This window comes from Triticum aestivum, chromosome 6B (assembly GCF_018294505.1).
Source record: "Triticum aestivum cultivar Chinese Spring chromosome 6B, IWGSC CS RefSeq v2.1, whole genome shotgun sequence".
Taxonomy (NCBI): domain Eukaryota; kingdom Viridiplantae; phylum Streptophyta; class Magnoliopsida; order Poales; family Poaceae; genus Triticum; species Triticum aestivum.
The window spans coordinates 727545316-727559567 of record NC_057810.1 but is presented as its reverse complement, the minus strand read 5'-3'; the positions used below and the strand labels follow the sequence as shown (position 1 = coordinate 727559567).

The following is a 14252-nucleotide window of genomic DNA, read 5'->3' as shown; positions in this document are numbered from 1 at the left end:
ATGCACCGCCAAAACCATGGTCATACACTTCCTAGAAGGAAACCAGATATGCCCCATACACTACCTAGACATTAGTCAGACACAAGTCGGATATTGCCCAGACAATAGCCAGATAATTCCCTATACACTTCCCAGATATGACTCGGACGCTGCCCGAATACTGCCCGTGCACTGGCTCGTTCCGGCCAGCTGCGGCGCCCACTGTCGTGCCCATCTTCTGTTGCATCTCCGTGGGCCTCCTCCCCGTGCTAAGTCGCAAGCAGCAGCAGTGCATGACCTCTCAGCCGTGCCGCCTCTGCTCGTAGAAGAGCTCCCTGCTACCGCTGCTTTCTGCTGGCCCTCACACATCGACGCTCAAAAGCCCGAAAATCCTACACGGAGATGTGTCCTCCTCTCCACCATGAATTCACCCGACTCCACCCCTTGATTTTAACTAGGGCATGTCAGTCCGTAACTTCCTTTCCGTGCCAAATGGCCTGTAGATGTAGCAAAGCTCCGCTGAAGCCCGAGCTCCACCTCGCCTCAGCTCCTCTGTCCCAGCAACGCCTCCACGGACGCGTCCCGCGCGCCCGGCCTGCTCCTCCTCCGCGCGCGCTCCCCCGCCACGGGGCCACCTGCGTGCCTCTCGCGCTGCTCCACCGCGAGCGCCGCCCGAGCCCTCCTCGCCCGTGCCTCCCCGCGGCTTCGTCCAGCTCCTGACGGCTCCACGACCTCCCCTGCCCGTTGCCGTCTCCACCAACCACGCCTCCACGCCCCCGCGCCACGGCGACCAGCCTCGCCTCACGGGCTTCGGCCGCCCCCGCGCGCCGCGTCAAGACGTCCGCGCCAGCCGGGTCCCCCGCTCCGGCTTCCGCAGCGCGTCCGGCCTTCCCCGCGCAGCGCTCCCTCACCCAGCTCGCCTCGCCGGCTCCAGCTCCTGCCGGGTCCGCGCGCGGCCACATTCGTCGACCCGGCCGGCCGGCCGGCTCCGCCCCCGCCGGCTCCCGCCCTCATCGACCCCTGCATCACCCCGCGTCGGCTCGACGCCCGCCCGGGGCCGCCTGCTCCGCCTACACGGCCGACCACCGGGTCCGCCCCGCCGCGTCCCTGCTCCGGCCGGCTCGCCGCGTCGTTTCCCCCGCCGGGTCCGCCCTGGCTCCCCCTGCGCCGGCTCCCCTCCGCCCACGACCGGCGCCGGGTCCGGGCCCGCCCCTTTGGCTGCGCCCTCTCGCTGGATCCCCCCGTCCGGCGTCCCGCGACCCGGCTGCGCCCGCTCGCCGGTTCCGCTCGTCCGGTGTCCTGCGACCCGGCCGCGCCGGCTCCACCCGCCTCACTCGTGAGAGAAAAGTCAGTGGCTGGGTGCCCGTGTAAACAAGAGAAAAACAAAATCCAGGAAGGCCGGGTCGCGCCCGCTACCCGGAAGTCCTGGTTGCTCCGGCTACCCGGCCGTTAAAAAAAAAAAGAAGAAAAAGAAGAAACAAACAATGTGCGTCCAGCTGCACAGGTCGGCTGGAGAGAAAGAAAAAAATCCGTTCGCGACGCCGCTCGTACACCTCGACGCCTGACCGTTCCGGTCTGTCGGCTGGGGCACCCCTCGAGCCATCCGGAGGCTCGGAGGCTACACCCAATGGACAGGCCGTGCCGGCTGTCATCAACAACCTCCGCCTAAGGGCATGGCCAATGGGCCACGCTGGACGGGCGCCCCATGTGCCACCTCCTCCTGCCGAGTGCCACATCAACCAAACCTGTGGCTTGCAGATCGAAACGGGCTCCTGCAGAAGAACTCGCTTCTTCGCTGACGAAACCAACGAGGCGGCCGCTGGGGCGACGCGGTGGGAGGTCCGTCGCTCCGCTCGATTCGGGACCACACTCGCCCAACAAAATCCCGCGAGCGAGAGGGGAAGGGCGCGAAAGAGAGAAGGGAAGGGCGGGAAGGGGAGAAGAGAAGGGCGCGAACCAGGGAGCGAAGGCGCGGCGCGCGAACCAGGGAGCGGAGGCGCGGCGCGCGAACCAGCGGAGAAGGCGGCGCACCTCGTCCTCAACCTGCCGTCGACATCCGACTGCAGCTCTTGCTGCAAGGTACGAGTCTAGTTCTTCCCCTGCTTCTTCTTGTGGTCATGGCCAGATTTATTTTGCTCAGTAAACTAGGCTAGGGTTCCAAGAACAGATCCGTTCCAAGAAGATTGATTCCCCTGTGTGTGATTTTGATTCAATCTATTTGAGTGAGGCAACCATGCTTGTGGAAATCCTGAAATCCCCATCTTTTTTCTTCTTAGCCCTGAGAGAAACATGTCAGATCAGCCTTGGTACTCTGCTCTTTGCAATTGTGAAGAGAAAATTATGCTAATTAGCTAGGTGCAGATGCAGATGGCTAGGTGCAGATGCTGATTTGCTAGCCCTGAGAGAAACATGTCAAATCATGAAATCCCCATCTTTGTTTTTATTTGCTAATGGCTAGGTGCAGATGCTGAATTCTTTTGCTAGATGTACTAGTAGTTGGTATATTATTAGATTAGCATAATCACAGGGATGCTGGTACTATTAGTTGTTGTACTAGGTGCAGATGTTGAATTCTTTTGCTAGACTTACTAGCCTTATTCAGGAAATGTGACTGCCATCAAGATGTTTTGGTATAGAGGTAATTTGAACAGAGTTCTGACTGTTATAACATCTATGTACGTTGGTCAATTTGGTCCCTTGTGCTAGCTGCATATACTGATAAAGAAAGAGTAGTGCTAGTCTGCTGAAGGTGCCATATCCGTGTTATTTTTTTTCTTTTTTGAGAAATAGCTGGTAGGATTAAGAGCTTAGAACACTTGGACACTTTGCTATCTTTTTATTGTTCTTTGGTAGTTCCGAGTATGCTATTTGCACATGAATATTATTCTTCCCATCCAAATTATAGTTTCATGTGTGTTGTGTGCATAATTCTTATTACTTGATTTTTAAATTGTAGCTCAACTTGCAATATGTCACAATTGAGTTCCGATGAGTTCGAAGATGATACCATTGACCCAACAGAAATTTTCTCTCTAGAAGATTACTTGGCACAACAGAATACTCTCAACAACTTTGCTACACAAATAGCCACAAACATTCATCATACACTAGAAGGTCCAAGTACTAGGCGTCAGTCAGCCCCTAGGACATATATTGACAGGAAGAGAGAATTTTACAATGAACTTCTCATAGCAGATTACTTCTGTGATAATCCTACCTATCCTGATTACTACTTTCGTAGAAGGTTCCGCATGGGAAAACCCCTCTTTCTACGCATTGTTCAAGCTCTTGGTGAGTGGTCTCCCTACTTCACTCAAAGGGTAGATGCCCTAGGCCGTCCAGGTCTATCACCTTTACAGAAGTGCACAGCAGCCATGCATATGTTGGCGTATGGTATTCCTGCTGACAAAACAGATGACCATATAAGACTTGGTGCATCTACGACACTCGAGTCTCTTGAGAAATTTGCTAAGGGGGTCATTGCCAAGTTTGGTGGGGAATATTTGCGAAGGCCAACTGTTGAAGACATTCAACGTCTACTAGAAATTGGCGAAGCACGTGGTTTTCCTGGTATGCTAGGAAGCATAGACTGCATGCATTGGGAGTGGAAAAACTGTCCTGTTGGATGGAAGGGGCAGTTTACACGTGGTGACTATGGTGTCCCTACCATCATCCTTGAGGCTGTTGCATCCTATGATCTATGGATATGGCATGCCTTCTTTGGTGTCCCAGGATCCAACAATGACATCAATGTGCTCAATCAGTCGCCATTGTTCACTGAAACATTGCAAGGGAATGCTCCTAGGGTAGACTACTATGTCAATGAGCAACAATACAAGAAGGGATATTATCTTGCAGATGGAATATATCCGGAGTGGGCTGTTTTTGTGAAAACCATTCGGCTGCCTCAAACTGAAAAGGACAAGTTATTTGCGAAGAAACAAGAAGGTGCGAGAAAGGATGTTGAACGTGCATTTGGAGTTCTACAACAACGCTTCAAAATTGTCGCAGAACCATCACGGCTTTGGGATCAAATAGATATCTGCAACATAATGAAAGCATGTGTGATCATGCACAACATGATACTTGAAGATGAGAAGGGCGTGGAGTTACCCTTCGATTTGAATGAAGCTTTAGGAACATCCACTGCTCTGCCGCCGACAGCGATTAGTGGGGCTACACCTTTGTTCACCGGCGTGATTAGAAGAGATGTTGAGATACGTGACCGGTCCATGCACAAGCGACTCAAGCATGATTTGGTTGAGCATATTTGGAAGAAATTCGGTGAAGCTACAAACAACTAGTTGTAGTTTACAACTGTTGATGCGTTGGTGTATCTCTGTGTGTGTGTGTGAGAGAGAGAGAGAGAGAGGGGGTGTGTGTGTCTCTGTGTTAGAGAGAGAGAGAGAGCAGTGAGTTTTAAGACTATGTTTGAATTGTATGTGTTGTCAAGTGTTTTAAGACTATCTTTGAATGTACTCTAAATTATGCATACTGACTTGTGTTGTGTACTTGCTTGAATTTCACTTAGTACTTCAGTTAAGTGTGAACTCGGCATGTTAACTATCTATGTTAACTATCATAATAACAAACATTTTTCTTCTTTCAGCTGCAATGGAATACCGTCCTCCTAATGGTTTCATGAGCTTCCTTCAAGGCCAAAGTCATCCAAACTTCACCTTGCCAGCCCCTCAGCAGCTTGGTTTCCAATATCCAATGTTCTGCACGCAGCCGCCGCCACCACCAGCCAAGCACCACCCTCTTCCATCAACGTCTAATCCCAGGACCACAACTCCATCGAACAAGCGAAAACGTGTCACAATCGATGTGGAAGCAGATGATGAAGATAGACAGAGGTTGTACTATACAAAAGATGAGGACCTCAGATTGGTAAGTCCCCCAAATCCTCTTATTCTTGTCATGTAGACATCAAAGATATCTCATGTCTTGCTACCTAAAATTTATTTAGGCTGGCTCCTAGTTTTATACTTTTGTACTTGCATTTTGTCTTTTGTTTAATTAAATTTAACCATATACTTACTTCCTTTGTGCAGGTGAGTGCTTGGTTAAGCAAATCTGTGAATCCAATCGATGGGAATGCCAAGAAGGGGGAATACTACTGGAAGGAGGTTGTTGATACATACAACAGCACAACAGAGAGTGACCGACAAAGGGATGTGAAGCACCTCAAGAACCATTGGTACAAAACAACAAAGAAGGTAACCTCTTTCAATGGCTGCTATAACCAGATGAGAGATACCTATGAGAGTGGCCGGTGTGATAAACAATTGATGCAGCAAGCGCTAGACCTGTACCAAAGCCGCAATGGGCACCAGTTCCTGTATGTGCATTGGTGGGAAGCTGTGAAAGACAGCCAAAAGTGGAAGATTCATGTATACATAGAAGGAGATGGAACAAAGAGGTCAGCACCAATACCAACTGAGAATGCTCAGCGTCCCCCAGGAAGAAAGAGGGCGAAGAAAGCTACAGGAAAAGATAAGGAAGCACCTACTGAGATGAATAACATGAAAGAACAGATTGAGGCCTTTCTACAAGCACAAGCTGATGCTAAGGAGCGAACTGCTGAGATGATGGAATTGCAGAGTCGATTGTCTGCTCAGAAGGTAGAAGCTAATCGACTTGCATATGAGGCAGCAAAGGAGAGGACAGTGGCCAAGTTAGCAGAGGAAAGAACAAAGTTGTTTGACAAGTTCACAGATATGTTGAATGCTGACACAACAAGAATGGAGCCATGGGCAAAGGAGATGCATATGAAGGCTGTTACAAGATTGGGGGATCAACTTTTCAGGGAGGAATAGAAGGTATGTAATATTCCTGTGTGTGTCATATTCCTTTGTTCTCCATCTTGATTCCTGTCATATTCCTGTGTGTATCCTATTCTTGCATTTTCCTATTCCTGATCTAATTTTGTTCTCCCTGTAAGGTATGAGGTTACTCCTTCCCTTGCCTCTTCTTGTTAGGATTAATAACTTAGAACACATACCACTTGATGTACTTTAGAAACAAATGCTAGAATCTGCATGTGTTCGTTACGAAGTCCACATATATGTTCCACTAAAAGTCTGCACTATTGTTTTTGAAATATGCATTGTACTCAGAAATCTACACTATACTGTACCCAGAAATCTGCACTATTGTTTTTAAAATATGCATTGTACTCATAAATCTACACTGTACTGTACCCAAAAATCTGCACTATTGTTTTTGAAATGCTATTTTTTAATTAGAATGATGGTTGTGCTATAAAACTCACCTTCAGTTTTTAAAACTGTAGTTGCACTACAGCAGGATACTTGTACTATTGTCAGTTGCTCCATGCAAATTTAACAGGGAATGCTCTAGCCAAACCAAATGGCCAACTTAGAAAAAATCTGTGTTTTCGACATGCTTGTTATTATACTCTAACTTGTGGCTTGCTTCTCGTGTAGATGTTCTACATATGTCAAAAAAAGCGGATTTCATGTGCCAGGAAGCGTAGAAGATGTGAGATTTTTTTTTGGAATGAGAAGAATCAAAGGATACAACAAAAAATTCAGTCTGAAATTTGATTTGTGTGTTTACAAATCTTTCCTTTATGGGTATTTGAAACCTTAAGATTATTCTGTTACTATGGGATTTTGTAGTGTCATGGACAAGACATACTGACACTGTTTGCATATCAAGATTGTTGATTTTTGTTTGGAAATCAAGTTGTTTGATAACTTTCAGTGTGTATGCTTGTTGATATAGTGTGTATGCTTGCTGATATTGTTAATTCAAATAGATTCTGGTATTGTTTAAATGTAGTGGAGGTTTCATGTGTTGGAAAGGAGGTGAGAGAGAAAAAATAAGATGATGACATCACATAGAGTAGTTTCCATTGGGTGATAGTGGCATACAACAATAGCTTCATTCAAATTTACCTATGTGGATGGCTGGGGCAGCACCAAGGTGCTGCCTCCATTGTACATGCCCTAATCAATGTGAGCTCCTCACCCGCGTATATTTTGCACTATGCAAACGGATAACCCCGAGCGACGCTCGGGGACCACCTCCGTCTTTATTACAGTTGCATTACTGTTCGCCCCGGCGCCAGCTAGTCTCGGCCCGGAGGTTGGCCGCTCGGCCCGATACGTTCGTTCCCGCAGACGACTAGTAGCGTACACGGTACCGAAGGTCCACTCTCAGCCACAGTCCGCAGCGCGGCTGTCCGGCAAGCAAGAGCAAAAGCTGGAGGTCACCCCACATGAAAAACGTCCGGGAGAAGATGGCTTGGACAACCCTACCGTTTACGTTTCCTTTATGAGTATCTACTCGGTCGAATCAGCTCCTGTAGTCCGACTACTGTACACTCCACTCTGCGGCCACTCTTCGTAACAGCTAGAGGCCGGCTTCGAGCTGTCTAGCTAACAAGAGGCAAAGCCAAAGAGCGGAGGGGACATGAAGAAGGCTAAAGGGGGCTCGGACGAAACCGAGTCTGCACCCTCCGCATAAACTTACAATGTTAAAAGCAAACATTTCATATATCTGCGCGGACTAACCTTGTCTTTTGCACGATCATCGCTGTGGGGAACCACCTCCTTGCCCGGAGGCTTAGAGGCTACACGCGGGTTGCGAGCCCGACGCCGGCCGCAACCGGCATTTCCATCGCCACTGTCCACATCATCAACAGCAAGACCCTTCGGCCGACTCTTCGAGTCGCTCGGAGGCTCGGAGGCTACACCCAGTGAGTGCGCTCGCGCGCCCCCACTCAGCCGGCGGACTCCGCGTCCGTGTACGGCAGGGCCCCGCGCCCTCCAGCCGGCGGACTCCGCGTCCACGCCCGGCACCCTCGACGTCACCGTCGGCTTCATCAACAACAACGAAGATCCTCCGCGCAACTTTTTCAAGTTGCCCGGAGGCTCGGAGGCTACATCCAATGGGTGCGCTAGCGCGCCCCCACTCAGCCGGCGGACTACACGTCCGTGTCCGGCAGGGCCCCGCGCCCTCCAGCCGGCGGACTCCGCGTCCGCGCCCGGCACCCTCAACGTCACCGTCGGCTTCATCAACAACAACGAAGACCCTCCACATAACCTTTCCAAGTTGCCCGGAGGCTCGGAGGCTACACCCAGTGGGTGCGCTCCGCACCCCCACTCAGCCGGCGGACTCCGGGTCCGCGCTCGGCGCCCTCGACGTCACCGTCGGCGTCATCATCAACAACAAGACCCTCCGCGCAACTTTTCCAAGTTACCCGGAGGCTCGGGGGCTACACCCAGTGGGTGCGCTCGCGCGCCCCCACCTGGAACACGACGCGCCTGTTGCACGCCCGCCGCCGGCTGCAACCGGCATCTTCGACGCCATCTACTGCATCGACGTCTGCTAAAACCCTCCGCGCAACTTTTTCAAGTTGCCCGGAGGCTCGGAGGCTACTGTCGGGGGGATGACCCCCGGGTAGGCCCAAGACGGTGAACGATGCTTCAAAAACACCGGGGCCAGCAACGCCCCTCAACCCGGCTCGCACTTGGCCGGGTTGCTCAACCCGGCCAAGTCCCTCAACCCGGCCGCCCGGCCGTGTCCCTATCCGGCTGCAACCCGGCCTGCTACGCGAAGTCAACCGTTGCATGGACCCGACATCGACAAGACGGCTATACTGCGACCACTGTTGCTGATAAAACATACACTGTACGCTCGTCACACGCATCATCATCTACAGTGTACTTTGTCCCTCGGGCATTGATTTATAAAATGCCCCAGGGACAAAAATTAACCTAGCTCCCAAGCTACCCACAGCTTGGGATGTAAGCTACCCTAGCTTATATCCCAAGCACACATCCATGCCTACACGGCTTACATCACAAGCTAGCTCACATATGTAAGCTAGCACATACCCATCCATCCACAAGGTCACTCACGGTCACTCATTCGGCCACAAGCCTCACTTGGCTCTCACGCCACACCCATCCATCCATCCACACCTACACACTCATGCTCATTCGGCCACAAGCCATGGCCACAAGGCCACTCGGCGTACACACATATTCACACTCACTCACACATGAGGCAGAGTAGAGAATAAGTGTAGCTAGCTTCCTGGTTCATCTCGATACAGCTCCAGGAGCAACTTTGTACTGCCCGACATGTACACCGCATATATATTCAGACATGCAGCAGTAGGAGTATTATCTCTCCGAAGAGCTCCGAAGCTGGGTAAATCACCGCGTGCTGTGTGCGCAATCCCGTCCCCGGATCTCCAAAGCAGTCTTGCCCTAATCACAAGCCACCTCGTGGCATCAGTCGTCTCGCGAACCCGCCCGCGAGATAACCCCGACAATCTACAATACCAAATGCATATACTATGAAACTACATTTCATAATGAATCTAACAAGATTGATTTGACATTGTGAATGTTAATATTTTTTTCTATAAGTTCTGTCAACAGGGAGAAACTATGACTTCGAACAAAACTTATATGCATCCTAAAAAGGACCGGGGTGAGTATAAACTAGATTTGTATTTTGAAAATTAATTAGAGTATTTTTAGCTTTAGTCATATGGATGTGAATGAGATATGTTAGGGCACTGTAGCTTACCTGACTTTTTCCTTTATGTTAGAGGATCCAGTTACAAAAAAACCCGCTATTAGCGGTTGCGGACCACACTGGGCCACGCCCAAAGTAACATCGAAGCTGTACATGGATCTCGGCCTGAAAAAGTCCTATTGGGCGTTTCATCAAAATGGATAATTTGGGAATATTCTTTGCAAACGTCATTCCCACCTTCGTAGATTGCGACAAGTGGTGCACCACGTGTCGCAACCAGAGAGTTTTCTCTTTTTTCGTAGATACATTTAAAAAAAAACTATCTCTTAAGTCGTGCATTCAAATCTCGAACCATGTTCACCGTTAATTTCTTGCGTCGAGATGTTCAAAACTAGATCCAACGTTCATAAGTCTTGACGAACTATTCTTTACATGAAAAAAATCGGACGAAAAAGCCCGAACCGGGAGCACTTTTTTCCCCTTTCAGAAGAGGGCACAACTGTACCTGTCGCAGAAGCAAATATGTGCCTTAATGAGAAGCAAATTTATGCCTCTCACAGAAGAAAAAAATGCATTCTTTCTTTCCTTTTTCGTGAGAGGCATAAGTGTGTTTCTTGTGGAAGCGAATCCGTGCCTCCACAAAAAGTAAATATGTGCCTCTCGTGTAAGAAAAACAAACAAAACATGTTTTTTCCTTTTCGGAGAGGCATGACTGTATCTCTTGCGGGAGAAAATCTGTGCATCCATAAGAAGTAAATCTGTGCCTATTGCAGAAAAAACATGTTTTCCTTGATTATTTTTTTGGTTTTTGTTTGACCAAAATCAAAGAAAATCCGATGGAAAAACTGAAAAGCCAAAAAAAATCATCTAAAAGCCAAAAATGCATATTTTTTAAAAAAGAAACAAAATCAGGAAGGGACGCCAAGAGCGCGACACATGGCGGTGCCTGAGAGCGCAATACACTTTGAGCCCACCAAAAGTGACCCTTTTGGGGCTCCCAAAGAAGTACTTTGTTGATTAGTTGCACTCGCGCTTCAGGCACCCGAACTCCTCCCTACCACTCATCCGCCCACAAATTGGACCGGCCCAGGTCATGTTAGTTGGCTCGATCTGTAGCCTAGTTCGTTCGATCTCGGTTGACCGGTCAATAGTTCACCATTTGACATGTCAACTATTGATTTTGGAAGAAAAATATAAATAATGAATATGAAAAAATATCGTGAATTCAATAATGTTCACAAATGTGGAAAGAAAAGTTAACTTAGAAAAATTCCACGAATTTGAAAAAAAGTTCATCCATTCTTAAAAAAGTTCACCAATTTAGAAAAAAAATCATAAATTTGAAAAAAAATCATAAATTTCAAAACAAATCATCAAATGTGAAAACAATTCACAAATTTGAAAGCTCACCAATTTCTAAAACAGTTCGTTGATTTTGAAAAAAGTTGGAATATTTGGAAAAACAATCATCAATTGTTTTTAAAAGTTCATCATTGTTTGTAAAGTTCACAAATTTAAGAAAAATCATATATTTTCATAAAAAGCTCACAAATTTGAAAATAATTCACACACTTATCAAAAAGTAAACAAAAGAAAGAAAAGTAAAAAACCAAATAAAACAGTTACAAGGAAAAAAATAAAAACCCCAAAGAAAACCATTCCAAGAAATAAGAAAATAAAAGAAAAGAAACAATAAAGAAGAAAAGATGGGAAAATCTGTAAGTATACACAACAGTTATGTGGCCGGATGGTTAGTGCAGCGGGTACATCGAAGGATACACAACAGTTAAGGAAAATCGTAATTTTTCGAAAATAGAAGGAACAGGTGCCTTAAGCGCCGTTTAGGATTTGCCCCTGAAAAGCAGCAGTTTGTCTATTTATCAGGTACCTTCACCTAATGTTTTTACCAGGTCCCTGTTTTTTCTTCTAGCATCAGTTGATATTTTTTTTATTGCTGTAAAAAGGTCGATAATTTTTATTCTTTCTTCAGCACAACGCACTGAATAGCTGGAACACAGCGACGCCGCATGTAGTCAAACTTTTTTGGGAAAAACAAGCATACAGTGCAGGCTTGTTTGGTTATGCACTCCCTAAGTCTGGTTGGTGGAAGGGACCCGAGAGTATTAATCAATATATTAAGGATTTTTTATATATTAATTAGGCAGACTAATCCTGTGGTGGAACAACAACAGCTCTTGGCTTCTATCTGGGTCTGCTGTATGACTAGGAGAAATGATATTCTACCATGCACCCGGATATTCTGTGCATGAATCTATCATCTATGGTTCCTTTGAGATTCGTGCTACTATTTATTGTCGAATTTTATCTTGTCTCAAACTGTTACATTAGGTTTGTCCTCTCTTTGCAAAGTGTATCATAATATTTTGTTGTGTATCATCGTGTATTAGCAAATCCGATCTGAATTTCCGCAAAAAGAAAAAAAAGCAAATCCCATCTGAAGGAACTGCTTTTTTTTTCTTTTGTTGGCGCACAATGGAACATACTGATACACTTTGAAACAAGACAAAAACTGAATGAAACAAACAAATTTTGACAACAACAGAAAAATAGCATGAATCTCAAAGCGACCACAGACGGTGGATCCATACACGGGATATCCCACTAGTAGAAAAATGGTCAAATCTGAGACACATTAGTGCCGGTTTGATTTTGAGCCGGCACTAATGTGTCCATTATTGCCGGTTCCAACGGCTAGCCGGCCGCTCTCATTAGTACTGGTTCGTGGCGAACCTTTAGCACCGGTTCATGCCACAAACCGGTACTAAAGAGTGTGGTGGCAGGATGTTGTCAGTCTAGGGGTCCTCCAGCACCTGTAGTACCGGTTCATGGCACGAATCGGTATTAAAGGTCATCGTACATAAACCCTTCGTCCACCCGAGCTCGCTCTGTTCTTCCCCTTTTCCCTCGCTTCCTCTGTTCTTCCCCTCTCTTCCTCGAGCTCATCACAAATTTTGCCCAAAATTTGTCAAGATTTGAAGGCCCCCATCCATTCAAATGAACACAAAGGTTAGCAACTTTGTCCTTTCATCTCTCATTGCTAGATTAGCTCTTGCAATGCTTTGTATAGTGATTAATTTGTGAGTTTAGTAATTTAGGAGGAATTATATGTGCTAGTATTTGATTTATATGCAATCTGAGGTCAAAAATAACACTTAGTTTGCATATGTAGGTGTGGTTTACTTAGTGCCTTCTAAATCTCCGTCGTAACCACCGTCGCCCGCACCATCCCGTCGCCGGCACCACCTTGTGGTGAGGCTCTTGTTCATGAATGTTTTACATTACCAAATTGATGTTTGTGTGATTTGGATATATAGTTACTCATATAATTATCTTACCCGTACGTTGTTTGTTATACATAGTGCCATGGTTTTGATATCCGTCCCCGTCGGCCCTCGTCCTTGTTATGATTCGGACGTGGTATATTCTCTTTTAAAACTAGTTGTTGAATTTTGTGTTTATGACAAATTATGCCCATCAAGTTGACATAGATATTTTTATCTAGAAGGTATGTGAGCCAGAAATTCCAACCAACCCTATTGTAGAGAGGTTAAATTTAGTTGAAAGGGAAAATGAGTATTTGAAAGAAAAATTGAAAAGAATTGAGGGGGAGAAGATGGAATTGGAGTTGCATGTTGCCGATGTCATCGATGATCACAAGATCAAGATGGAGAAAATACGGTTGAAGATTAGAAAGATTAGAAAATATGCCATTGATAGTGTGGCTTGGTATCATTATGTTGTTGGATCAATTGTTACCTTAGTTGCGATCTTGATCGCATTTGTTGTTGCATTTAAATTCTTTAGCTAGAGAGTTATTTGTATGTTGCATTTAATTAAGTGTTGTATATGAATTTTATGTATGAACTTGTATTAATTTGGTCTATTCGGTATTGTGTAATGAAGATGAGCTGACAATGGATGTATGATGACCGATGCTCTCCCGAGTTCATTAATGGCGTGCAGACTTTTCTGCTTGCCGATGAGGCAAACCAGCGGGCGGATGGTTTTATGCCTTGTCCATGTGTTTGCTGTAAGAATGGTCACAATTACTCTACGTCAAGAACCATTCACGTCCACCTATTTGAGTCTGATTTCATGCCCCACTATAATGTTTGGACCAAGCATGGGGAAAGAGGGGTTATGATGGAAGACAATGAAAAAGAAGAGGATGACGACATCTATCCTGGCCATGGGTTCCTTGAATATGATGATACAACAATGGGGGAAGAAGCTGAGCCGGCAATGCGGGAAGAAGCTGAAGAAGAGGCATCAGATGAGCCCGCTGATGATCTAGGTCGGGTCATTGCCGATGCAAAGAGAAACTGCACAAGTGATTTGGAGAGGAAGAAGTTGCAGCGCATGTTAGAGAATCACAAGAAATTGTTGTACCCGAATTGCAAAGCTGACAAAAAAAGTTGGGCACTACACTAGAATTGCTGCAATGGAAGGCAGAGAATGGTGTATCTGACAAAGGATTTGGAAAGTTGCTGGTAATGATAAAGAATATGCTTCCAAAGGACAACGAATTGCCCGAGAGTACGTATGAAGCAAAGAAGGTTGTCTGCCCTCTAGGGTTAGAGGTGCAGAAGATACATGCATGCCCTAGTGACTGCATCCTCTACCGCAGCGAGTACGAGGATTTGAACGCTTGCCCGGTATGCGGTGCATTGCATTATAAGATCAGTCGCGATGACCCTGGTGATGTCGAGGGCTAGCGCCCCAGGAAGAAGATT

The 14252-nt window shown here is 46.8% G+C and overlaps 2 protein-coding genes across 2 annotated transcripts; both read left to right on the top strand.

Annotated features, from left to right (window-relative positions):
- The first annotated feature begins 1745 nt into the window (after window positions 1-1745).
- Window positions 1746-6088, top strand: LOC123135259 (glutathione S-transferase T2-like). Its single transcript, XM_044554314.1, has 3 exons — window positions 1746-2058; window positions 4589-4869; window positions 5034-6088. Exons 2-3 carry the CDS (start codon window positions 4594-4596, stop codon window positions 5796-5798), a joined length of 1041 nt encoding a protein of 346 aa, XP_044410249.1. The 5' UTR covers window positions 1746-2058; window positions 4589-4593; the 3' UTR covers window positions 5799-6088.
- On the top strand, window positions 2773-4283 carry LOC123139810 (uncharacterized). The gene has a single exon (XM_044559503.1). It carries the CDS (start codon window positions 2949-2951, stop codon window positions 4281-4283), a length of 1335 nt encoding a protein of 444 aa, XP_044415438.1. The 5' UTR covers window positions 2773-2948.
- Window positions 6089-14252: the final 8164 nt, after the last annotated feature.